Source organism: Falco punctatus (genome assembly GCF_963210335.1).
Source record: "Falco punctatus genome assembly, chromosome: 1".
Lineage (NCBI taxonomy): Eukaryota > Metazoa > Chordata > Aves > Falconiformes > Falconidae > Falco > Falco punctatus.
In genome coordinates this window covers 76,986,818-77,011,617 of record NC_137580.1, presented here as the reverse complement: position 1 = coordinate 77,011,617, position 24,800 = coordinate 76,986,818, and the positions used below count along the sequence as shown (strand labels likewise).

At 43.9% G+C, this 24,800-nt stretch overlaps 2 protein-coding genes across 7 annotated transcripts in view; one reads left to right on the top strand and one right to left on the bottom strand.

Annotated features, from left to right (window-relative positions):
• Positions 1 to 3,112, bottom strand: part of ARFIP1 (ARF interacting protein 1) — a 43,348-nt gene extending 40,236 nt beyond the window's left edge. Inside the window, exon 1 of one of the 2 annotated variants that reach the window (XM_080385066.1) lies at positions 2,973 to 3,112. The gene's annotated coding sequence lies outside the window, so the exon portion shown is untranslated. The remainder of the gene's footprint in view (positions 1 to 2,972) is intronic. The other variant, XM_080385068.1, reaches the window with a different exon arrangement.
• Positions 3,113 to 3,265: 153 nt separating this feature from the next.
• Positions 3,266 to 24,800, top strand: part of TMEM154 (transmembrane protein 154) — a 39,993-nt gene continuing 18,458 nt past the window's right edge. For 2 of the 5 annotated variants that reach the window (XR_013927721.1, XR_013927722.1), the window contains exon 1: positions 3,266 to 22,850. Coding sequence is in view for 1 of the 5 variants with exons in the window: in XM_080385031.1 (XP_080241157.1) it covers positions 22,784 to 22,850 (67 nt within the window). In the remaining 4 variants the exon portion in view is untranslated. The remainder of the gene's footprint in view (positions 22,851 to 24,800) is intronic. The other 3 variants (XR_013927720.1, XM_080385032.1, XM_080385031.1) reach the window with 2 other exon arrangements.

Sequence of the window (24,800 nt, the reverse complement as noted above, 5' to 3'; positions counted from 1 at the left end):
TTTCTTTGCTCTGCTGGTCAAACAAGAAGCTGAATACATCTCGTAGTGCAGTCCTGATTAAGACAATGTGTACCTCAGTTTTACCACATTACTTGGTGATCCTAGAGTAGCATTCGTACCTTACGTACGAACTTACACACCATGGTAATGCTGCTTAAACCTATTAAATGCTGCAAACAGCAAAAATATTTTCTTGATAGCCTTAAGAACTATTAATGAACTTATCTAGAGGTATGAACCACCTCACAAACCTATGTAGAAGACACTTCATAAAGACAAATAATTAATTTTTAACATCCAGATTAAATTTACCATGTGTTACAACCTTCCCCCACCAATTTTTCGTACAGTATTCTTTTCCTGAGAGCAGTATCATCACTTTCAACATAGCTCTGCAGGATCACACTGACTAACTTTAAAATATCAGAAGGGGAAAACTGGAGATTCAAAGTGGCTTTTGTAAAAAGTTGAACTGCGCATTCTAGTTTAACTACAGAATTCCTTGATGACTGCTTCTGTATTGAAAAAAATGGGGATCAAATGCTGGCTGTAAGGATGAAAACTTTCTACATGTTTTGAGGATTCGGAAGTTAAGAAGTTCACGTGAAATTGTGACAAACATGGCATCTACATACATATTTTACTTGTATTTAGGGTTCCATTGCAGAAATGCATATAGATTTTTTTTATCTCAGTATTTCCCGATTTTCCCTTGCAAGTGTCAGAGAAAGGGCCATTATTTATAAGAGCTTGCTAATCTTCAGTACAGTATGAATTCTGCATACTTATTTTTTTTGCTAAAGTAGCCATGACTTTAGAACATGCTAGGTGACTGTTCAGTGTACCAAGGCATTCATTACCATCGGCTGCAATTACAATTCAGAGCTGTTCTACTTGGAAAAAACATGCCTGATCCATATTCTGACATGAATTTATAAGCCTGCACCCCTGCCCTCATCACTCCTGCCCCTCTGGATTTACATTTTTTTCACCACTAGATCAATTCTGCAAATCCACTCAAACACTGCACCAGAGCAGGACAGAAACAGACTGAGAAGCTTCAACACCCCCCGCCCCTGTGACTAAACCACCTTAAAAGCATATCAGATTACAACCTCAGTCATATTAAGTTCTGCTCACCATAGATAAAACCACAATTTTTAAGCCCTAGGAATTTACATAGCACTTCTTTAACTGGCAAAGTACAAAGCAAAGCAAATCAAAAACTTAAAATCAATATACTAAAATTCCTCTAGGATGAAGACTTCAGAGACATTAAGCCAATCACAATCAGTGGTTATAAGAGCACGTTTATGGACTTCTCATAAAAAAGGCAAATTCATATTTGCTTATTCATGCAAATATGAATTACATGTCATCGACAATAAATTCGGTTTGAATAAGGGGTTTATTCTTCACACAGTTATGTTACATAAGTAAATGACTTGTGGTCTCAGAAACGAGAACCATGGGATTTTCAACAATGACATCTCCTTTTCTAAGCAGGATGCACTGGCTCCTTAATTTAAGAGTTCCTCTGAAGTTAACAGCCAATAAGGTAAAAGCAAGATATCTTCTGTCCAAATAAAGTTTATTACACACTTTTATTGTTGTCTTACTACTCCACTGCATAGATCAGCAATAAAAGTTTTTGTAATACTGCAGGAAATGCAAGTGCTGGTGGAAAATAATGATTTAACACGTTTTCTTAATTTCAGTTTCTAAGAACACTATCACTAATTCTTGTCAAGATCAATTGCGTTTTGAAAAGAATTTAAAGAACTTCATTAAACACTTTCCGCTGCAATCACACCGTATTTTCCTCTTCATGCTCAAACTCCCTGGCTACTCCACTTGCATCAAGACATGATCGAGACAAGGACCGGAGAACAGGGCTGCTGTCACGAACTTCCATACTCCCGACTCCAGGTCAACCTGCCCCTAAACGCTTTAACGCTCTGCTTGTCTCCAGCTTAGCTAAGGCATGGGCTCCCATTACAGTTTCAACTTCTACCAAAACAGAAAGAAGCAGTTGATCAAGATACGGCCTCCGCTTCCAATTTTGCCAATCTATGTTCTTCTGTATTACTTATTTCTTACGGTCTTAACTATCTCTGTGTGTGTACATATAGATATACATAAACATATATATGACTCAAACAGCCATTTAGTTTTGGAGTTGCACTGATCAAATGACATCCTTCTCCAGCCCTGCAAAAGAGCCCTTTTGTCATCTTTTTCTACAGAATCAACACCTAGATAACAAAGCCACTGACTGCAAGTGTGAACTCCTCGTTACCAGTTCCACCAAGCATAAAAAGCACGCATCCCCTGAACTGCATGTAGGTTCAGTGTCTAATACAAGATTAAAGGCTATGAGGGGGTTTCAGTGAAAAATGATAGATCAGGGATGTCCTACGAGCACCACTAGAAGAATTGCTTCTAGTTTGTAAACAATACCAAGCACAACACCCGCTTGTCACACACCACCACAGTATTTCCATGTCTTTAAGAACAGCGAAGCCAGCTGCAAAAGACAAACTGGAGCACTTCAAACAGTAATTGTCAGGGTGTGGAACCAAGTCCCAGGGGCACGAAATTCATGCAGCACCTCGAGTTTTCTTCCTCCACCAAGCCTTCACTCCCGACCCTGGAGGCAAGGGCACCCGCTCAGGGCCTTTTGGCGGCGGGGGGGGCAGCCCACAGCCCCTAGCGGGGCCTCGGGCCCCGCTAGGGGCTGTGGGCTGCCCCCCCCGCCGCCAACAGGCCCTGCCGCCCACACCTCCGGCCTGACCGGGAGACCGAGGAAGCAGAGACCGCTCCCGCGGTGCAACACACAGGACAGGCCGGAGCGGGGCCGGTGAGGTGCGGCGCTCCCCGCCCCGCCGCTGCAACCCCCGCACCGGGCAGGGCCGGCCCCATCCCAGGCCCCGGGGCCCAACAGCCCGCCCCGGCCACGGCCCGGTCCTCACCTGCCGGCGGCGCTGCTACGGCCACGGGGACGTCGTGCTGAGGGGGGACGGGACGGAGGGAGGGAGGGGGGGAAGGAGGAAGGCGGGCGGAGCGGCGCTGCCCCCTCTCCAGCTTTGATTTTCTTCCTTCTCCGGTACCCGCAGGAGCCGGAAGCGCTTGGCCGGAAAGGCGGCTGACGGTGGCCTCGCCGGGGAAGGCGCGGCGGGAAGCGGCCTCTCTAGCCTGCAGCGACCGTGTCTATGGTCGCTGGCCCGCCGAGCCGTTGCCATAGCAACCAGAGCCGGGGCCACCGATCCCCGCCCCTACCCGGCCCTGCCGCCGCTTGTGTGTTACCGCCGCCCGGCGGAAGCCTCGGGAGGGGCGCCCCGGGTCTGGGAGGGGGGGGTGCCCAGAGGCGGGGAGGGGTTACAGCGGTCACTGCGGTGGCGGCCACCCTCAGCGGGCGGGGTGTCCCCTCCTCAGGGCCTGGGCTGGGCCTGGGGTCCAGCTGCACGGTGCCGGCGGCGGGGCCTGCGCCCCGGCCGAGGCGGCGGCAGGGTTGAGCTCTGTGGCGCCGGCAGGGTTGAGCTCTGTGGCGTCGGCGGGTGTGTGCCCGCTGCGGTGGGAGGCCCTGCGGCTCCTGCCAGGTGCCGTGCCCCTGAGATCGGCGGCTTGGAAACCCGCCGCCGCACCGGGGGCGCCGGCAGCCGGCAGCGTTGGGGCGGGAGCCGCCTGGAGCCGGCGCTCGGTGCCATGGCAGAGGCTGCGGGGAGCCCGCTGCCCGCCCCCGCTGTGAGGAGGAAGAAAAGCATATCTATCGAGGAAAAAATCGACATCATAAGTGCTGTGGAGAGCGGCGAGAAAAAGGCAGACATCGCAGCCAAGTATGGCATCAAGAAGAATTCCTTGTCTTCAATTATGAAGAATAAAGAAAAAGTTTTGGAAGCCTTTGAATCCCTACGATTTGATCCTAAAAGAAAAAGGCTGAGGACTGCTTTTTATACCGACCTGGAGGAGGCGTTGGTGAAGTGGTACAGAATTGCTCAGTGCTTGAATGTGCCGGTAAACGGTCCGATGTTGCGCCTCAAGGCTAACGATTTTGCCCAGAAGCTCGGACACAGTGATTTTAAATGCAGCAATGGCTGGCTCGACCGTTTCAAGTCGAGATACGGTTTAGTGTTCAGAGGTCAGCCCGTAGAAGCGGCTGCTACTACTGCAGTGGATGCTCCAACTCCTTGGTACCAAAATGTTCTTCCTGGTTATTTAAATGATTTTCAGCCAAAAAACATGTTTTATATACAGGAGACTGGATTGTTGTATCAGATGTTACCACATAACACGTTTGCATTTAAAGGGGAAACTTGTTCTGTAGGTAAACTAAGTGAAGAGAGAATAACCGTAGCGGTGGGTACAAATATAGATGGCTCTGAGAAACTTCCTTTGCTTGTTATAGGAAAAAACAAATGTCCACAGCCTTTCAAAGATGTGAAGGCGTTACCTGTGGATTATGAAGCCAATGATAAGGCATGGATGACTTCAGAACTGTTTGAACAGTGGATGCATAAACTTGATCACAGATTTCAAGCACAGCAGAGACAAGTAGTTATTCTGGTTGATTCTCTCCCAGCTCACACAGAAGTAAAGAACCTGAAGTCTGTCAAATTAGTGTTCTCTCCTCCAGACTCATCTTCATGTGTAACTACAAAACGAGGGGTTATCAGAAGTCTGAAGGTTAAATACAGGCATTGTCTTATCAAGAGATTTGTTGACTGTGTAGAAGGAAATAAAGAGTTTATGCTGTCTCTTCTTGATGCAATAGAGATGTTGTACCTGTGCTGGAAGGAAGTAACACCAGAGACTATAGTAAAAAGTTACTCTGAAGCAGGATTCAAATTAGAAACCAAGGCAAATGGTAATGACACAGAGGTTAAAAACCATTTTGATTTGATTGCACGTGCACAGGCAGCTGGAGTGGAGTTTCCAGAAGGTTTATCTTTGGAGGACTATGCGGCTCTAGATGACGGCTTGTTAACTTATGAAATGCCCACAAATAATGAAAGGATGTGTGCCAAAGAGAGCGCATCAGATGAGGCTGGGACATTTGCTGGTGATGAAGATGAGGATGAAGGTGATCGATGTCAGGGAGCTGAACAGCCTTTACCATCAAAAAATGAAGCTTTGAGTGCTTTAGATACCCTTCGAAAGTTTCTCAAAAGTCAAGACACAGATGATTCTCTTCACGATTCCCTAGCTGACCTGGAGAATTTTATTCAACATGTAGCATATAAATAAATACTTTAGCAAATTGTGAAAGTATGTAATTGAAAAAACCAGGAATTATATAAGTAAACAGAAATAGGCGGTTTAATAACAAGTATTGCTGCAATATTCTCTAGTGTGTCTTGCTCAGGTGCTTAATGAAAGAAATTGGAAATTGTGAAAAAGGCTATGGACTGAAGTTTCCACAAAATCACAAGGAAAGAACATGAAATTTGGGTTGGAGAGTGGAAATGAGCTGAAACTTTAAAATTATAACTGTAGTAAGTACAGTGGTGGGAAAAGCCATGCTTCAAGCAGTTTGGTGCACTCTGGATGAACTAGTGCCCACTTTGAATCCTTTCTTCAGGAAGAGATTAGCACTTCTTCACATTGGTAATTTCACTGGTGTATTAGGTGTTGTTGACAGTGGAACAGTAAGTATTAGCTTGGTGCTTTTGATACTTAAAAAATTGAATAACACAGAAAATACATGCTTAACTTCTGAGAGCTAAGGTTTTTTTTAAATAAGGGGGGTTTGTCCTGGTTCAAGAATTCTGGCCATAGTTTATTCTTGCAGCAGAAAGTTAGCAGATTTGGATGCGTTTTGTTTTCTTTAAGCTGCTCCTGTGTGAATATACACAAATGGCATAATCATTTATCTGAGAGTCAAAAGACAAACAAACCTTTACATAGCCTTTGAAGAGGTCAAAAAGGAAGGTCATTCTCTCCCTTTCAGCCTTTTTGGTATTTGGATTTCAGGTAGGTCCTTCTGTGCAACTCCATGTATTGCTACAGTAAATACAGGAAAAAATCAGCCTGTGTAGTATCTGCACTCAAAACCTTACTGACTCTTACAATTTACTACAGTTGTAGGCTTTGTTGTAGGATTCAACACACCAATGTGGTTTATTATTATAAGTACCCTTAACAAGGATGCTGTTTGCATGAATGCAGTGTGAAGTTGAGCAAATCACAGTACATTTACATGTCTTCAAGTATGCATTTCAAGTAATTGTAATCATACCAGAGCCAAAAATCTCCATTTATATGAGACATAGTGCTTGTGACTTTTTTTCAAAACCTGTTTTAAATATTTTCCGTATCTATCAATTTATTTTTTTTCAGAAGTTAGAGATAATATTTTTTCTGAATTAGAGGAAGAAGAAAATATTTTATGGAAGGCCTTTAGGAAATCTATATAATAAAGAATCTATTATGGTGCTTATAATTAAACCATGAGAAACAATCTCTTGCTTGTTTGAATCTTCAGTTCAATAAATAGTTTGGCTAAAGCTTTACTTTTCTTACTGTTTTCTTGCTGTTCTTGCTAGTGGAAGACAGTTTATCCATTTATAAAAGCATTTCAGAAAATATATGAAATTGTTGGAAGACAGTGAAAATATTGGAGGGGGTTAGAAAATTCCTATGGCATACATAAACTTTATGAATATTTTACTAGAACCTCTAAAAAAAAAAAATTCTTCTTATGAAGTATCTGATGTGAATTCCATCCTAAGGATATTCTGATTAAATAAGATATTTCTGTTGAAATTCCAGTACATGAAGTCACACACAGAGATACATTGATTCTGTGAAAGAAGTACCCCTCTGCATTATCTCTTTTAACTATTATTATGTTAAAATCCAAATCCAAAGTCTTTTAAATTCTGAAGCTGTGTCAAATAAATCAACACATTTTGCTTGTTTAAATACTTTGGAACAAGCTTATGAAAAGTACTTCTTATTTTGGCTAAACTTGTTTGAAGTTCATATAAATCCCACAGAGCCCTATGGATAATTTTCCTGTAGTAATTTTTTGATTTAAAATGTATGGTTTTCTTTGCAACAGCTTCTCCTGCTAAAGGCAAGTTAAGGGAAAAGTTTCTATTAGCCATACAGTAAACGTGCATACTTTCAAAGATTTGACTCCATGTGGACCTCATTAGCCTGGGATCCAGACGAGGAAACTCTGTTTCCTTCTAAGAGAATTTTGAGTGTGAAAGTGAGTGAGAAAGACCTGCATAAGTAAGCAGCAAATCTTGGTTAAACAAGGGTTCAATCTACAAGAAGTGTAATCTTTGCAAGATGAAGCTCAGATAATCAGGAAACGGGAAATAATGTTAGCTGGTAACAAGGGAAGTGTATTACTGAGGGCTGTGAGATTTCCTCATGAGAACAACAGGAAGGATTTACTAATTTGGCCTGGACTTTGAAGGTGAGTTGTGGAACTTGCTTTAAAAAACATACAACCCATCGAAATCATGTATCTTTAGAGAATATATGACTTTTTCCTAGATTACTAGTTCATTCTGGGAAATCAAGCTAAAATGCGCTCACTGAAACTGGGTTTTTTTTTTTAGGTCAGACACTTCATATTCTAATGCTATAGCTTTCAAAATTGTTTGGGAGCCCAAATAGTTCTTTTCACTTGGATTTTGGTCACGTTTGTAGTCAGAGAATGTGAAATCCATTTTGAAGCTTGTTGCTGTTTCAGGTGTTTGTTGACAGGGAAGTGCAGACTCCTCAGATCCGAAATGCTAGCAGTGAAAAAGGAAGTGGTATGCTATGTAAATGTTAGTTTGTGTACACAGTTTGAGCTAGAGATTTTTTTTACATTATCTAGGTAAAGCACCAGGACACTGGTTTTTCACGTCTGGGGCGGTATCTTGGAGGGAGAGGGAGCATATTGCTTTAGACAGCACCATATTTAAAAAGAAGAACCTTCTCTACAAAAGGCAGGTTACTAAGCCTGTCATTTGCTTAATACTTCAGGTATTAGTTTGGACAACTGTGTGCTCTTTCCTATATGCTCTTCTACTTTACGCTATGGTTAGATAATAATTCCATGTTTTGGCATAGTCAGTGAGGTCACTTTCAGTAACCCAAAGTGACTTCTAGAAGTGTGAACTGAAAATAGAAAGTTTTAAAAATATAACTTGACTTCCAAAAAAGGCCAAAATAGAAAAAAATATTTGGAAAGTATGTTTTGTATAATCAAAAGCATCCTCAGAGTCATTCGTGAGACAAGTAACCTGTAAAATCAAATATGCTTTTCAAAATACATCTGCATTTGAAAATTTTAATAAATATTACAGTGTTTCTGATTTTTTTTTTTGAGTGTTACTGTTGTGTGCAGTTCTGGTTATTTACCTTTCAGATCTATAAAACTACATCTCCTTTTACAACTGTTACTCAAAGGTTACTCACCTTCTCTCTGGTAAAAGGAAATCAACAAGTTTTTGCATCCTTAGGCAAAAATAGAAGAGAGGGGATGGTCAGGACAGCAATCTATACGTGCCTGTATACCCAATATTTGTGATAAATAGGTAATTGAGGGAGTAATTAAGTCGATGGTTTCTCATTATTATGTAAGTCTTCAGAATTACAGTCTCAAACACACAGAATCTTCAGTGGTTTTAAATTTTAACTGCAATATTTTCATACATCTACATTAAATTATAACCTTAAAATATTGGTAAAATACCTTCAAGATTTTTTTTGGTGGTTGTGTGCATTGAAATGGCAGAGTGAATATTGGCCTGCTCAACACCTAACTAAAACACGGGGTGACTGGGCAACTGTGGCACGCAATGACAGCGTTTCACCGTATTTCCTTCCTTTAATATCAATAAAAAGCTGGTGCTTCCTATTTTGGGGACATCGTTGTTAAAGGAAGACTTTGCAAAGTTCTTACCAGGAACTGAATGGTGTTGTCACCAGAGAAGAGGTTTTATATTTAAGCGAGGAAGTCATGTGTATCTAGATGTTTTAATATGCCCATTTTGGGTGTTTCTTCCTTGAAAATCAGAACAAAACGCAGTCAATTCAGGAGCAAACAAATCTAATTGAAATTTTGGTGATGTGATGAGTGATAGCGCACTTCTACCAATACCTTCATTAACAATAGAAAGATCTTGGCAACAGATGAAAAGATAACAATTTAATGTCCAACAGCCTATGTTTTTACATGTAGCTTTTATATTGCTAAAGCAGTGTCGTGTAGACATGTGATTCCCTTTTGCTGCTGTAATGCACTGTGGTATAACCACATCATTGTTCTGTAAGTTTACTAATTCGGGTGTAGCTCATTGCCGTTATTGCTAGTACAGTTGCTCCGTTTGAGATGTATTTTCTCTGTCACAACTGTAGCTGTGTAATGGTATTGGTCTGTTTAGAACCGTACAACTGGGTTAGGGCAGAGTGGGAAAACCAGTAGCGTATGCCAAATTTTTCATAGCTGTGTCACCTCTGCTCCTTGAGCGGAATGGAGAAGTGTAAATTACAAATTACTGCGATCAGTAAAGTGAACAAATACCATGCTGAATTACCACATCTGCTGAGTGAGAAGGTGCCATATTTACAATTTTTTAAATGCCTTACTGTGTTTTAAAACGTTTCAGTTGAAAGGCACGCTCTTCCTAAGCTTTCGTGCCGTCCTACCTCTGGCACAGCTTTCCAGCCTTGTTGTGTGAGTAGCACTGAGGGGAACAGGTCAATCTGCACACGTAGCTACAACCCATGCGAATTGTCACCCTGCGCACAGGCGGTCGGCCGCATCGCAGGGGAGGTGAGCTCCAGGGCTGGCGGCTGTCCTCCACCTCTGCGTTTGCATTGCTTTCTGTGCCTGTGCGAGCATTTGGTTACAATTACGGGGGTAGTGACTCATCTGTCTGGGAAAGTTGTGGTCTGGTGGGGTGATGCAACCTCACCCCAAATGTGGGATGAAACACCATTCGTAATATATCGATCGGCTCTTTGGAAACTCTGCAGGACCCGGGATTACTGATAGAGACATCCCAGGAGGGGAGGAGGAGGGCTCGGCGCTCCTGGGCCCTGCACAGCAGCAAAGCTGAAGAGCCCTACTGTCTGGAGAAGTTCTTGCAAAACACTCGCTATGCAGGAAGGATTACTTTGACGTGTGATAACTAGTTGCTGGATTTCTCACCTGAAGTCAGCCGCTTCTCTTGAGACATGTGTGGTGGGGCTGCCACCATGTCACACGTACAAGGAGACAACGTACTGAAACCCCTGCTTTGCTTCTGGCAGTGCTGGTGCCTCATACTTCTAGGCTGTATAAATGATGCAACATGGTATTTTGCTATTCAAAGTTGTATTTCTTTTCTCTTCCACCTTTTTTCATCCATTGTCTTCTATCATTTTATAGTCATTGATACCCTGCTAATTCTAGTGTTAATGTTAGGATCATTGGCACAACCTTCTGGCCAGCTGCTTTTCTCCTTAGTCTCCCTATTTCTAATATTATCTTATGCAGGTGGTATTTTTTAATCATCTTCTGTATCAGCTAGTATCACCCTCGATACACACACTCGTGATCTTGGGCCCTAATTTCTCCATTGCTGTATTTAGTGGCCTTCCCAAATCCGTGCTTCATTTAGCCAAGGTCATTTAGTATGTCTATTTTTTTTGGTCTTGTCTTTTCGTGGAGGAGTGCGAGCAGTGCTTTTTCCAGCAGTCGCCTGGGATGTCTGAGAGAACTGGTAATAAAACACATAATCTTTCTCTCCCTTCAGGTGTCTCCATTTTTTCCGTCTGTCTGTGGTCCCTTCTGATCTGTACTTTTGAGATTCTCAATTTGACATTTAGGATCTTCGTTGGAACCATTCCCTTTTCTCTTTCGTCTCTTATCCTTATCTGCCTGTATCGCAGCCTTGTTACAGTTCACTGTTACGTTACCATTTTTAAATATCATACCCCTAACCTCAGCTCTTTGGATCTTTCTTCCCTCCTCTTTTACTGGCCCCATCTAATGTTTAAACTACATTTTAAACTCCCTTTTCCTCCTTTCCGTGCTTTGATGTCTATTTCTTTTCGCCAGAAACAAATATTTAACTCTTTCTGGAGACAACCAGGTTTTTACTTTCTATTTTACTTCACGTGTCTTCAGGATACCCTTAGATCAAAGGTTATGTAATGACTAAATGTATGTTATTTTCTCTAAATTTACCTCTGTGTTTAATTTTCTCCCATTCTTTATTCTTAGCACTGTCAAGTTTTTCCTTTGTTTGAGACTTTCTCTTGCACTCCTGATCACCAGCATGAATTTGATTCATTTTTTTAAGCTTGTAAAAAAATAAAAACACAAACAAAACCTGCACAAAGAGAGAGTTCGGGGCTCTTTGTTTACATAGCTAACTGTGTTACAATGCCGCATGAAATAAATCAGATTCAAAGCCAGCTCACACATTAGCTAGTTTCTATCAAGGTTTTTTATTTGATTTTTGTTTGTTTGTTTGTTTATTTTCACTCTGATTTTTCCTGTTCCAGTAGTTGTTTGTGAGATTTCAGATATTTATGCCCTGTTTGGCTTTGTAGTCAGCCCATGTGGCCAGAGATCATGAAGAAAAGCAGGTGGATCATAAAAAAGAAGGAGTTAAAAGGCGAGGTCCTGGTCCATTGAGGTTCCCCTGCAGGAACTCGAGGAGAACTTGCAAGTCAGGTTAAGCAGAACTTTTTTATTCAAAATCAATATTCAGAGTCCTCTGAAAGTCCACATCTATACATAAATGAGCCACAGAAATTGGTGTGAGAGAGAACACCACAGGTTGTCTGAATTTAGGCTGGCAAGAAATGGCCACCCATAATTCAGCTCTGCTTCAGAATTAATTGACACGAGGTGCGTTGTTTTTTTTTCCCCAGAGCTAACGAGACATAATCTATGCAAACTGTGTGTGATGCACTGCCCAGGGCCCGTCTATGTTAGCCGTACATATTTTGCCTAGGCAGAGATAGAGATTTGCCTACAGACAAGGCAAGGCTGAAACAGCAGTGGTGGGTAGGAGCAGTACTTCTGTAAAGTCTAGAAGCTGCAGGAAGTGTCAGACAAGCTTGAAAATGGGCATGGCACTCCAGAAGTTACCGAGAGACACTTTGTAGTATGGACTCGGGATTTGAATCAGAGAGATCCTTATTACGTGCAGTTCCCAACAACTACTGAACTATTTTTGAAAAGCTGGCTTGATGGATAGCAATTTTACTGCTCCGAGAAAAAAGTGGGAAAGAGCATTACAGGTGCGTTCAACAGACAGCACAGGTAAATATTACAATTCAAATCCTAGCAGAGACAAACCCTCAGTTCCCTGTGGGAGCTGAGGGTGACCAGACTCAGTGCATTATATGCTGAGCATCTGCAGAGAAGCAGGAGCCGACGTGGCACACGCTGTATACGTGCAACAGTGAAACAGAAAAGGCAAGTACAGGCAGACACAGCTACAGGCTCTCAGCTCCACTCATTGAATGACTATAAATGACCATCCTGTGCCCCATCAGAATGATTTTCCCTACACATCCCATTAGCAAACCAGGTTTTTTCAAAAAGCAAAAGAAATTCTCCTATGAACTGAAAGAGATTTAAGATTTGATAATTTCTTGCCAATTTGGCAATGTTGCTGCATACCCTTGTAGCATGTAGAAGTTGGCAGCAGAAACCAGAACTATGAAAGATAAAGCTGAAGTAAAAGCGTAATGAAACTTGTCGGGTTTTATGTCCCCTTCTCACCTGGCCTTCACTCAGCCCATGTAGAGTTAGGTGCCCTAAATCACACAGCACCTTCAGAGATTCGTCAAAATCTAATTTAATACCGCCCACTTGCCCACTTCAGCTAACAGGAGAGCATTTGGCAAATTTGCTACCTGGAGGGTTAGAAACCGTCTTGCAGTTTCATCTTAAACATTCCTGGTTAAATAGCTTTAGGAAAAGAAAAGAACTTGACTGTTCCCCAGCGCTAGCTACACCATTATCTCTACCCAGCCTCAACGCACGCATGCAACTCCAAACCTGTGCTCTGCTTTTCACACCTGCATTCGCAGTGTTGCCCTATTGAGGACTAGTACTGGGATGGCAGATAGCATCCTGGGCAATGAGATTATATGAAATTTACATTCATGTAAGCTTCCTAAGGGATTATTTAGAATGGGGATTAGGGAGCTTTATGAATTTAAAACTTCTTTTGGATTTCTTCATCCTCTCACCTCATCTCATGGAGGGGAGAACCCAGTGGCTTGCACTGGTGTAGTCTCACAGTGGGTAGCGTGATCATTTTGCACAGCCTTCTTTGTGGAGAGCTCTGCTGGTGTTCCCCAGTGTATTAGTCTGCAAGAATTAGGAGGAAATTTTGCAACGTATGGAAAAAAGCCCTTACGTTCCAGCCAGCGGGAGGTGTAACTGCTGCTCTGCCTCCCAGGTGGGTTGAGCCAGCCTCTCACTGGGATGCTGACTCCTCAGGCAAGGCACATATTTGTGAAATTACATGTTCCAAAAGCAGAAATGCAGGTACTGGTTTGCTTTTCATCATTCATCCTGTTCTCTCCTTCCTATCTGCCATTCCAGCTCCTCAGAGATTAAAAATTCCCCATCAGCCACCTGCCTGATCTGATCAGTCCCCCAGCTTGGAAACCTGGGGTAGTTCTGTGCCATACACCCGCCCAATTTACAGGCTTTAAATATAGCTCCTGTATTTGGAAGGCATCTCTTTCCTTTTTTTGAGTAGCAGACATTTGCATTCTCTAAAAGCATTTCCAGCTCTAATGGGAAAAAAATGAGTCGTGGACCTCAAATGAACTGCACGTTTCTCTCTCTGTGTGGAGATACAATTATAAGAATTTATACCAGGCAGAGATCTGCCCTTGCTGACTTTCAAGGTGGTCGTAGACTCAGGCTATGTGTGGATTGACCTTTGCAGACATGGTAGAAGACATAAAACTTCACAATTAAGTACCCAGAACCAAAACAGATTAACGGAGGAATTATACATTCGCTTCCAGGAAGCCTCTATTTCCTATAGGATCTTATCTACAATCTTTCCATCATGGGTTTCATTATCAGCCATTAGCATTGACCTCTTTTACTCCTGATGCATCTGCCTGCAACTGGGCGAATGCCAATTCTCACAGAATATTAGTATTGTTTACCTGTGTGCACAGTACACCTAAGTAGAACAATACAAAAATACCTTCTGTCAGGAGATCAGTCTTCAGAAAGCAGTATATAGGCACCGTGGCAGCCTGTTAGACCCTGGAACTTCTCACTTTACACCACGCTGGGTGCACCTACGCTTTGGCACGGCGGTGCGACCGTGACACGGGTAGGTACATCAAATAGGAGCCATAGATGTCGAGGGGGATCGGTTCCTATACTGTATGAGGATACGTAATTGGGCTGCTAGCCCACACTGAAGTATGTTTTCTCTGTCACAGCTCTCTAGAGCAACCAAAAAGATACCTAATGAAGGTATGCCAACTTGCACCGCCATCAGAGATACCAGTAAAAACATGGATCTGCCTGAAAATGAGCTGCAGCACATCTCACCCAGCTGTTTGTTAAGGATTTCTCCCCATACCAGACTCAAGAGGACATAGGCAGCTGCTTGTATTTTGGAAAACTCAATGTTTCTACCGAATTTATGAGACAAATTCTACCAAATTCAAAGACAAATTCATGCGCTTTCACATGCTCAGCACTGGCGCAGCTTAATAAAATTCTGAAGGTTTCATTAAGTGACAGCTATATTGCAACTTAAATAGGAAACCATTCTGTATATCCAGACAAAATGAAATGAATAAATGCATAAACTTAATTTAACCATGTAATAAACCAGCATAGTTTCTCATGGGGAATGAAGAAAGGCACGTCTTGGAGAAAAAGAAACAAAAATAAAGTAGCAGAAAAGACAAGGCAAAATTTCTCAATGTTTTTTTGCAGGCAGTGTTGCAGCACTACTGTCAGCTATAGGGGACTGAAAGTTAGATTTAAACACAGGGTGCTGAGCAGTGGTAACTCCTGCCATAACTCCACTCAGCACATCCCTCCCTGGGCTGTGACCCAAGGCGTTTTGAATGAGTAAAATAGCACACAAAAAAATGTTATCACCTGCATGAAGACACGGTCAGTGATTAAATACACCACGTGTTGGGACAGGGCACTGTTTTCACAGAAGTAGGGATTGTAGGCAAGATGCACTCACATTGCCTACTGAAAATGAAGGTGCAGGCATGTGATTTTCCAGGTTTTAGCATGGCATCGGAATGATTTCAGATACTAGGCAGAAGTTTACATATTCCTGCAATAGTGACCATGGCATTGCAAAAGCTGTGGAAAATCGTAGCGTTAGCAATCTGTGTGCTTAATACAATCACACTGACAAAGGGACGTATCACAGTACTAACATCTGCAATGGTCAAACTAGTGTTAACAATATAGTGCCACAGAAAAGACTTTAACTGCTCTTAAAAAAAAAAATAAATTAATGTCTCAAAAATATACTTAGGTCCATTTTAAAATAACCACCTATGCTTCGTTGCTTTAGTCTTGGTTTCCACTGGCGTAGAAGAGCGGGCGAAGTGCCTTCAGGAGCACCGACGCTTCCGTACAGGGGGCTGAAGTTAAAAAGGCACATGCTGGAAGCACAGGCTGACAGCCATCCAGACAGCCTGCATTTAGCCTCTTGCTTGTACACACATTATAAATACAACCTCTGTACACACTGTCACACTTTTTTCCTTTAATATCTGTCTGGCTTTCAGCCAGACATCACCTCTTTGATTCTGCTGCCTCCTTGATTACATGCTTAAATATGGGCACAACAGCTTCTGCAGAGCTGGACTAAGGCAGGACTTGAAGGCTGCCTCCATGATTTCTAAGGGTGGCTCATAACACTAGACTAGAACTGGGCTTTCGGGTCAGATCCTTTAAAGATATTTAAATGACCGAGTAGGAAAATAAACTTTTTCAAAGTATCTAGGAACCAAACTTGCCCCAGATCAGATATCCATACTTTTGGAAGTAGTCAGTGCTTATTTGCATCTTTAGGTATCTGAGTAGCTTTGAAAAAAGGTCATCTTTAATGTTGCTTTAGAGTCTAGACTTTATATTAACTATTTGTGAAATAAGGTTCAGTAATTACAGTGAAAATATGCAAAGGAACAAGAAGAGAACATTTTAATCCAAGAACAGAGAAAGGGACTTAGATGGGAGGATCAAATGAGAGCTGCCACAGCCTAAAAAAGTATCGAGCACTATTTTAGGACATCAAAGTTTATCTTCAGATATTTAAGGTGTGACTGGAAAAATCTTAGTACTCACATTACAGTTTGGATGTGCTGGTGTGTGTTTTTTTATGGCCAAGGTTACTGAAGGAATGTGCTCCTCAGATCTTACTCTCTTCTTACAAATTGTTCACAGTTGAGAAAATACCTTCAAACAGTCGGCTGAAGCACCCTAGAAATAAAAATAAGGAGGGTGTAAAAAAATCTGGTTTGCTTTCCCTCAAGTACCTTGTTTCTCTTCTCTTTGTTTTAGTGAATTCACCAATGATTACAACTAAGGCAGATTTACGTTTGTTTTTCAATCCTTTACTTCATCCATCTCACTTTTTGTTATCTCTTGAAGAAAAGCGTTTCAATTTCTGTAAAGCACTGTCAGTTTTTTCCAGCCAGATCTCAAGCTACCGTTGACTTGGAAGTGACAACTCGTGAGAAGGCACCTCAGTGTAAGACACGCAGTGCTGAGGTTTCACGTAACGGTCATTCTCCGGGCAGTGGCTCTTTCCCCCATTTCAGTTGCTGATGGAGCATCTATGAACTGAGCACGAAAGCCCGTGGCCAGCTGGGGCTCTGATCCTTGTGCCGCACACCCGGGCAGCATTTCTTCTCTTGCTCCCAGGAGCAGTCACAGAAAATTTCCATTCTCCACAGGTTTTTTTCAAAATTGCGCAGATGCTCAGTTTAGCATTACGGTTGTACTGTCCATCCTGTATCTGCATTGCGAGGTCTGCTCCCCTCTGCAGTCATTTCCGTACAAAAAAGGATTTATGCCCGATACTGGAGACCGCCAGCAGCTCCTGCTCTGAACAGGCAGTGAACAGCTTGAGCACACTCACGTCCTGCTGCATCTCAAGCAATTTGTTCCTCCTAGCTTATTAGACAACTCCACTTTTGGGATCCACTTCTGGTCAGACTTCTTCCCAAAACTCTGACAGGGAGTGGAAGGGGGCTCTCTCCTGCCAACAGAATTGCAGTGCCCCGATAAACCACTTGTTCCTTAAATCAGTTTATCTTGCACTGTTTATACCAAATGTGCATTTACAGTACAAGTTTGGGATATATTGCAACAGGGTGGGAATATTGTATTTAAATCATTTCAGTCTCTAAATTCCAGCTTAGACCCTAAGCATTGTAATACCACATTTACATAATTATTTTCAAAGAATGAGACAAACCTTTGCCTAATAATTCCCTTTGCTGCTCCGCAAAGAAGTGAAAACCTGATCTATTCATTCGTGAAAGATCAGGAGAGTGACCCAAGCCCTTTTAAAAACTGATGCCTTTTATTTCAGTTTCATTCCATCACTGGCCTCAAAGGATCCCAACAGAAAAGATTAACAAATTGAAATATTTTTTTTGTCACGATAGTGATGTTGTTAGAATCAGTACAAGTGCCTGAAAACTCGAGTCTCGGAACTGCATCATGCAGGCCTCAGCTGTTTGCCTGGGTGCTCGTGGCTTCATGTCTCCTGAGGGTGCTCTGCACAGTTGTGAAATAAAGCGGGGCTCAGCCTGCTGGCCCAGCCGCCTGGGTTTGCCACGTTAAACTGGAGAGTTTTGAGGGCACAAAGGGCACAGTCGCTGCTGGAGCTTGGGAGCGCTCTGAAGTTGCCAAGTTAGGACCGAGCATTTATTATTTGGCTGCCGAAGGGAACACGAAGCTGGTAGCGCTAAGTGTGGGTTTTCCTGAAAAACAAACCCTGAGGCTCTACTTCGGGATGTTCATCCCACTTCTACCCAGCCTGAGACAAAGACAGACCTCATGGAGTCTCCTCTAGATTTCAAGGGTAGGAGTCTTGGAAGATGGCTGGTGAAGGCTTCCACGGGCAACCCCCCTGCTAGGCTAGATGGAGGAGCTGCTTGGGACCACCTACCTCGCACAATAACGCCGTGTTTCTCCAGCAACTGAATAACGAGATGCCTTCGCTGACCAGACACCGTCCTTCTGGAAGGGCAGTCCTCGGCTGCGGATCTGGCCCAAAGTAAAGCTGATCCCCCAGGAGGAAGGGTATTTCAAAACAGGCAGTACTACAAAAGAATACAAGCGTCATCTGGTTTAGGATTTTACACAAGTTGCAAATAGCTTAGGAAGCTTCTGGCTTGTGCAAAATTTGTAATCCACATACCGCTTTCCAAAAACACAGGTAGAAATTACGTGTCCAGCTACACTTCAGCATAAGTCTGCCAGTGCCCTAGCTGTACCCTGCGGCCTTTTTGATTTCAGCGGAGTTTTATGATATTGGAAGTCTCTCTTTGAATCCATTTTTTGTTTTGTTAAAGGAAACTTAGATACAAACACCTGGTTATTTTCAAGTATAGTTTTGTATTTACTTTCTGTTCCTGTTGAAGTCTCCAAAATATTATAGGCATGCTGCAACAGCCTGCGTTGTGTGTACAGCAGAAAATAAAGAAAAATACAATAAAAGAAAGCAGAAACACAGAAGCTCAGTTAAAAAAAGAGGTACTTAAAACTGGCAGGTACTTGGGTTTATGCTTTTATTGTCACTTTCATTTAACTACGTTATTTTAGGATATCCAGTTAGGGACAATAACTCACTGTTGAAGCATTGTTCCACTTTGTACAGGTGGCATTGGTTTCAGAAAGGTATAAATCTTTCTCTTGAGCACCTCTGGCTGAAATAAAGTGTAACTTGCCCTTTCATACAATCCAGAGTTCAGAGAGTTCGCTGGAGAGAGCGTTCTGTCTTCTGCAGCTCACCCAGGCAAAGCTTGCTCTGAAACGAGTGCAACCGTGGATGGGGTTCCAGACCCATCTGAGGTTTCTGCACAAGGGTGCAATGGATTTTAGCCTTGATTCTGCAACTCTTCCTTATATTGGTGGCCCGCAGAAGCATCATTGCAGCTGGCACTTGGGCTGGCTTGAGAAGAACCCTGTGGGTTTGTACAGGCTCCTTTGCTTTGGGGACTATTTTTTTTTTAATGTTGCAGTGAATTGCAGTTCAGTGCAATTTCCTGTTCTTTCACCGCGACTTGTGGGAAAATTTAATCTGTCCTTTCCCAACGTATATCAGAGGCAGAAATAAGTCATTAAGGGACTAGCAGAACTTGACTGGCGCTAGCCCCTGCCTGCACTTCAGAGCAGGCAGATTAGCTGCTGACATCTGCAGCAGACAAGCTGCACTAGCAGGAGTTTATAATATAAGCCCTATAACTAAACAGTAACTTGATCCATCACTCTCAAAAGTTTTAGCTGTTGTTGTTGTTGTAGTTTTCATAGGAGAAAGGAACAGGAAGAGTGTGAGTCAAGTGACTGCGGCGTTACAAAACATTCTGGTTTTCTGAAAATGTCGCGCTGATGACATGCTGTAATCTCAGTGATGCAAACCCTTCTCTAATTAGGGAAGAACATGAGCAAACAGCCTAGCTACGGGATCAGAAATGCCCTTTATAACATAAAAATCGGTGAAACGGTACTGAAAGCACACACAGATGTTTGCAGCTGGGTAACATACCCTGAAAACACCCAGGAAACTTAGTTGTCTCACCTGTGAAAAGACATTTCTTTTTGCTAAGGTGCATTGTGGAACCCAGTAAACACACTAAGGCCTATGAAATTATCAGATACAATCTACTCTTGTTACAAAACGCATCTGTGCCTGAAGCCTCCTGGGTTTCCAAATGCACAAGTTCGTTTCTGCTGTGAAGAGAGAAGCATGCAGCTGAAGGCGATGACAGAGGTGAACGTACTAACCTCCCTTCGCAGGCAGGCAAAAGGGAGCCTGCTGGGAGTGCTGCAGGGGAGCACCATCACGGCGCTGGTGGGGCTGGACCGAAATAACTGCCCTTCCCTGACAGTCTGATTCTTCAGCATCCACATATCTCATTACTCTTTCCTTGTGATTTTTTTTTTTTTGAATTAAATTAGTCAAATGCATTCTAAGCTGTCTTTGTATCACTCTAAAGTCTAAATGTAATGTGGCACAAGATCATATTTCCACTTCAATTTGCCATAGAAATCTTTAAGAATCTGAGTGGGAAATGCTACAACCTATGTAGAAAGACTGGAAGGGAAAAAAGGAAAAGATACAGTCTTGTACATTAGAAACAAGGGATAAAAATCCAGCAAAGATACTAAACAAAACCAAGTCCCTTCCTCTTTACCCTTCCAGTCTTTTTGTCTAGGTTGACGTTTCAGTAACAGATGAGTGAGCTGGGCTGAGGCTACAGAATGGGGCAAAATGGAAAATATGCAGGGCAGGATTGATTGGGAGAGCACATTTGCAGCCTGTGTGGTATTAGAAAGGCTGAGAGCAGCAAGCTCAGGAAGGAGATGGGGAAGAAATGGAAAGGAGGATAGCACATCACATCCTTTATACATCAAAGCAATAAAAATACTGTTAAAAAGCATGACATTGCCTATGGTTGACTAAAGTTAAAGAAAAGCTGTGGCTGAACAATACTAACAGCCTTAGGACCTGAGTCTACGCTCCTGAAAACATGACGGTCTTTGCCCGTGCTGGCCTGATGGCTCAATATCGGTTTCCCTATCACCAGAATAGACAAAGCCACGGCGCCTGTGAGCACATGGGAGATGCCTGGGTAACCTCAGTTTCTGGAATTTCATAATTGAAAGTGTCTATGTCAACTAGACGCTATTACTAATACTTGGAACTTCTGTCTTTTTTAATGGGAAAATCTTAACAGTATTCGCCAGTTTCACCTCTGACACTTCTGTCTGTAAGCATTATCACGTATGGCTATGACATCATATTAAAGAATATCTCCTAGAAATATTTAATTATTTCTTATTATTAATTCAGTCAGCAGTTTCGTAACTCAGAGCTCCTCTTCATCTGCTCGTAGCTGCAATGTTGTAACTTTGCTTTGCTTCCCCCCCCAGCACTGTTTTATGAAGTGCATATCCGTACATTGCCAATGCTAAGCAAGCACTCCAGATTTTCAGTTAACTAAATCATTCGAGTGTTTTAAATCTATTAGCAAGGTGGTCATTAAATGAATCACTGACCTGTTTCTCAGCTACTCAAGCTAAGAAACTATAACTGATGACCTATAAATGCATCAGTGTGTTAAGAAAAATTATTAGCTGGAGAAGCAGAGCAACAATTTGTCACTTCAGGAGCACCCACCAATCTGAACAGAAAGATTCCCCAGTGCCAGCTTCAACTAATTCACCAGAAATCGCATTTTGACACAGACTAATGTCTGGGGGAAGTACCATGAAGCTGCTACACAGGCGGCATGCATCTCTTCTTTTTTAGTTTATTACTGGAAAATTTTATACAAAAATGGCTCAAACTTGGGATGCTTGGAAGTAAAACCTGGTGTGCCGACTCTCCTGGACCCAGAGAGATTAATTTTAGACCTAGCACTTACTTGTGCCGTGGAACAAACCACACCTATGGTCTGACCACCCTCCCTGCTTGGGGACAGGGAGGGTTTAGATCCAGGTCCAAATTCCGAGCCCTGGTAGGTGTACCCCATACAGCAAGAAGGCTGAAAATGCCGTGTTTCATGTTGAGCTCCTCTGTTGTGCTTATCCACCAACAAACGACACGTGGAAGCCCCTGCTCAACCCTCACGTGTTTCTGAGTGGGTGGGCAGTGGTGGGGTGGTGGGGACACAGGATGGGACAGCGGGGGGGACACACAGCCATGCCCCACAGTCTGCATGCCCAGCCAGAGACCGTGGGGGGGAGCGAAAATTTAGGAGAGAGGAAGGGAGACAGGAGTTACCCACCCCCACCCCCTCGCCATCTCCATCAACCATGGCACCGTGGACCCCCACGCCAGGCATTGCATCCTGGTGCGGCTTGAGACCTTCTGTCCCTTGTCATCTACAGCCACCTCTAAGTGCTTTCCAGCTAAGCCACCTGCTCCTAACAAAAAAATGATGTGGTTTTCTGCTTTTTCCTCTTCCCCAGCTCAAAGCAGCCCAAAACACTCAATTGCAGGCTGCCAAGAGAACCAGTCATTTCCCCATGTGCTGAGGCAGCCCCGCTTGCGGGTTGCCTTCTGGGGTGGTGAATGCATGCGGCGTCCCACCGCGCTGCCGGGAGAGTTACGGCTTGAAAACCAAGGCAGGAGGGAGGGACTATTGAAATTTGCTCGTTCAACCGCTCTGAAAAGCAGCCTAAAACCTTCCCGCTAACGCACATTAATGAAATTTTGTGCCTGACTTGTATTTGTACGATGTTTGTCCCCTTGACACTGTATGTAGATGAAGACAGGTGGTAGGAAAGTTGGGAGCCAAAAAAGCAGAGAGCAGGACCTCACCCGCCTACAGCATAAAGGTGCTTCAGCCCAGTTAGCACTTGAAGAGCAACATCTTTTTTTTTTTTCTTTCTTTCTTTTGCAATCATTGCTGACTTGACAGGCCCAGACGGAATTACATCACTTCCTAAAACCCATCAAAGAGAGTCCATCTCCTGAAGAAATGCAGCTCAGATGCACCCTGGCAGGAAGCAGGAAATGTAAATGTTCGGGTGCAGCTGGGAGCCGGCGGAGCACCCTCGGGTGGGAGCCGCCGAGGGAACATGCGAAAGCAAAACCTCATCGCGCTGCTTTCTGCCCTGTCGCTGGCCGGAGGATCTGCCGGGCACGGTGAGTAAGAAAAGCGCCTTTTGCCTTCGGAGCTGGGGCCGTGTTTCATGCCTGCAGCGACGGGACCGAGTCGGAGGGCAACACCCTCCAAAGCGAGCGCTAGGAGATCTGTGGGGACTTGCTCTCCACTTCTTTTAGCTGTGTTTACCCTCCCTGTTTTCATCTGCCTGACTTTTTCAAAGCTTTCACTTTTTTTCCTTAGACTAACCCCCAACAGCAGCAACCGAATCCTACAGTTCCTACGTTGCCTAAATTGCAGGTGTGTAGGGAACCACAGTTTCCATGCTGGCCTGCCAGGCATTTTGGTTCTAATTTCAATTATTTGTTGTACATTTTAACCCTACACCCATACTATCAGCCTTTAATAGTAAAGTTAAAGACAGAGCACCGCTTCCATTCAAAAACCAACTACCAATTTCTGCAGTCCCAGTGCACCGAACCTGCTTTAACAGAACAGCCAGCTGGTTCTGGAGACAAATATTTCCAGTTCTCAGCTACAGAACAACGTGATTGGCACCGTGGATTTACGTTGTGACCTTCTGAAGAGAAGAACCACCAGTGGAAAAGCCGCTTGCGACAAGATGCTGAAGCGCTGGGGTGTCGTTGCAGGGGCTCTCGCCTGCTCGCAGGGGGGAGTTTGTACGACCGGCGTTTTGGCAGCCAGCCACCGTGCAAGACAGGCAACTCTTTTAGCACAACCTTGCCAGGCAGTGCTAATATGCCTTTCGGTGTCAAACCAACCCCTGCCGCAGTGCCCCAGTATGGACTAGTAGTGTCTGCTGCCCCTCTGCTGTCCTAGGGAGTGGGAGCTCTCCAGAAAGCAGGGAGGGAGGATGGTCACTCCCAGCTATCACCCGAATTCTGGTATTAAGGCTTTAAAATGCATTGGTGAAATAAGCGGTTTGATATGGGTATTTTTTCCCTGAAAACCAGTACTATAAGCAGGGAGTGAAACGGGGCTGCGGGCTCCCGGCACACTGCAGAGCTGCCTGCGGTTAGGAGTCTTAGCTGTAAAAGTGAGCGTGAAATGCTTCAGTCTCATCTGCATTACTACAGCCCTGCTGCACCACAGACATGTGAGGAAGACACGCGGCAAGCATGGAACGTAGCTCTGAATCAAAGTGGTCAGAGGGAAGAGTCCTGCCACGGACAGAGTGAAATGGAGGTGCCAGGGAAACGAGGGGCATGATGCAACAGCGCAGAGTGATCAGGCTCCAGCTTCCTTAGCTCATTTGCTGTGTACTGATCGCTAGTATTTCATCACCATCTCTGTAGGACGGAGGGACGCCTTAGTCCCTGTCACCCTCAGCCCACGGCTGGGCCCCCCCTGCCCTTGTTTGCAACGGGCATTGAAGACTGCACAAAGCACCGGGCAGATGTCGCACACCAGGTGCCCCAACCCACTCCCCACTGCCTTTAGAGACTTCGTATCGGTCAGTCCACCTTTAAATACTGGTTGATCTTGGCATGGTTCCTTTGTGGGCACGAGTCAGTCCTGCCACAGCTCTCCCCGAGCCCCGTCAGCCCCGGCTCTCCCGAGCCAGCCCCCAGCTGCTGGCGAAGGGGAGGAGAGCACCTGCCCCGAGAAGAGCGGGGACCCTTGCTCCCCCTACAAAGGTGGCCTGTGCGTGTGCAGCCAGCCCCAAAATGTACCTGGGACCTTACTCTGACTGCAGGGGTGGGAGGGGGAAAGTTCTGAACTTGGTCCTTGTGGAGAAAATTGAACTAAAGGAGGAAGAATTTATCTAGGGGCTTAGGTACCCCACAGGCACTGGTGGGTCAGGAGCCCCTCTGCTGAGGGCAGCCCCCTGGGGGGGATCCTTACCTTGCAGTCCTCCTTGCTCCCAGATCAACAAGGCAGGACTTTTAAAGGAGCTTTTTTTTTTTTTTTTCCTCCGGTCCTGGACACAGTCCTCACCTTTAAAGTGCTTTGCTGGAGAAGAGGGGCAG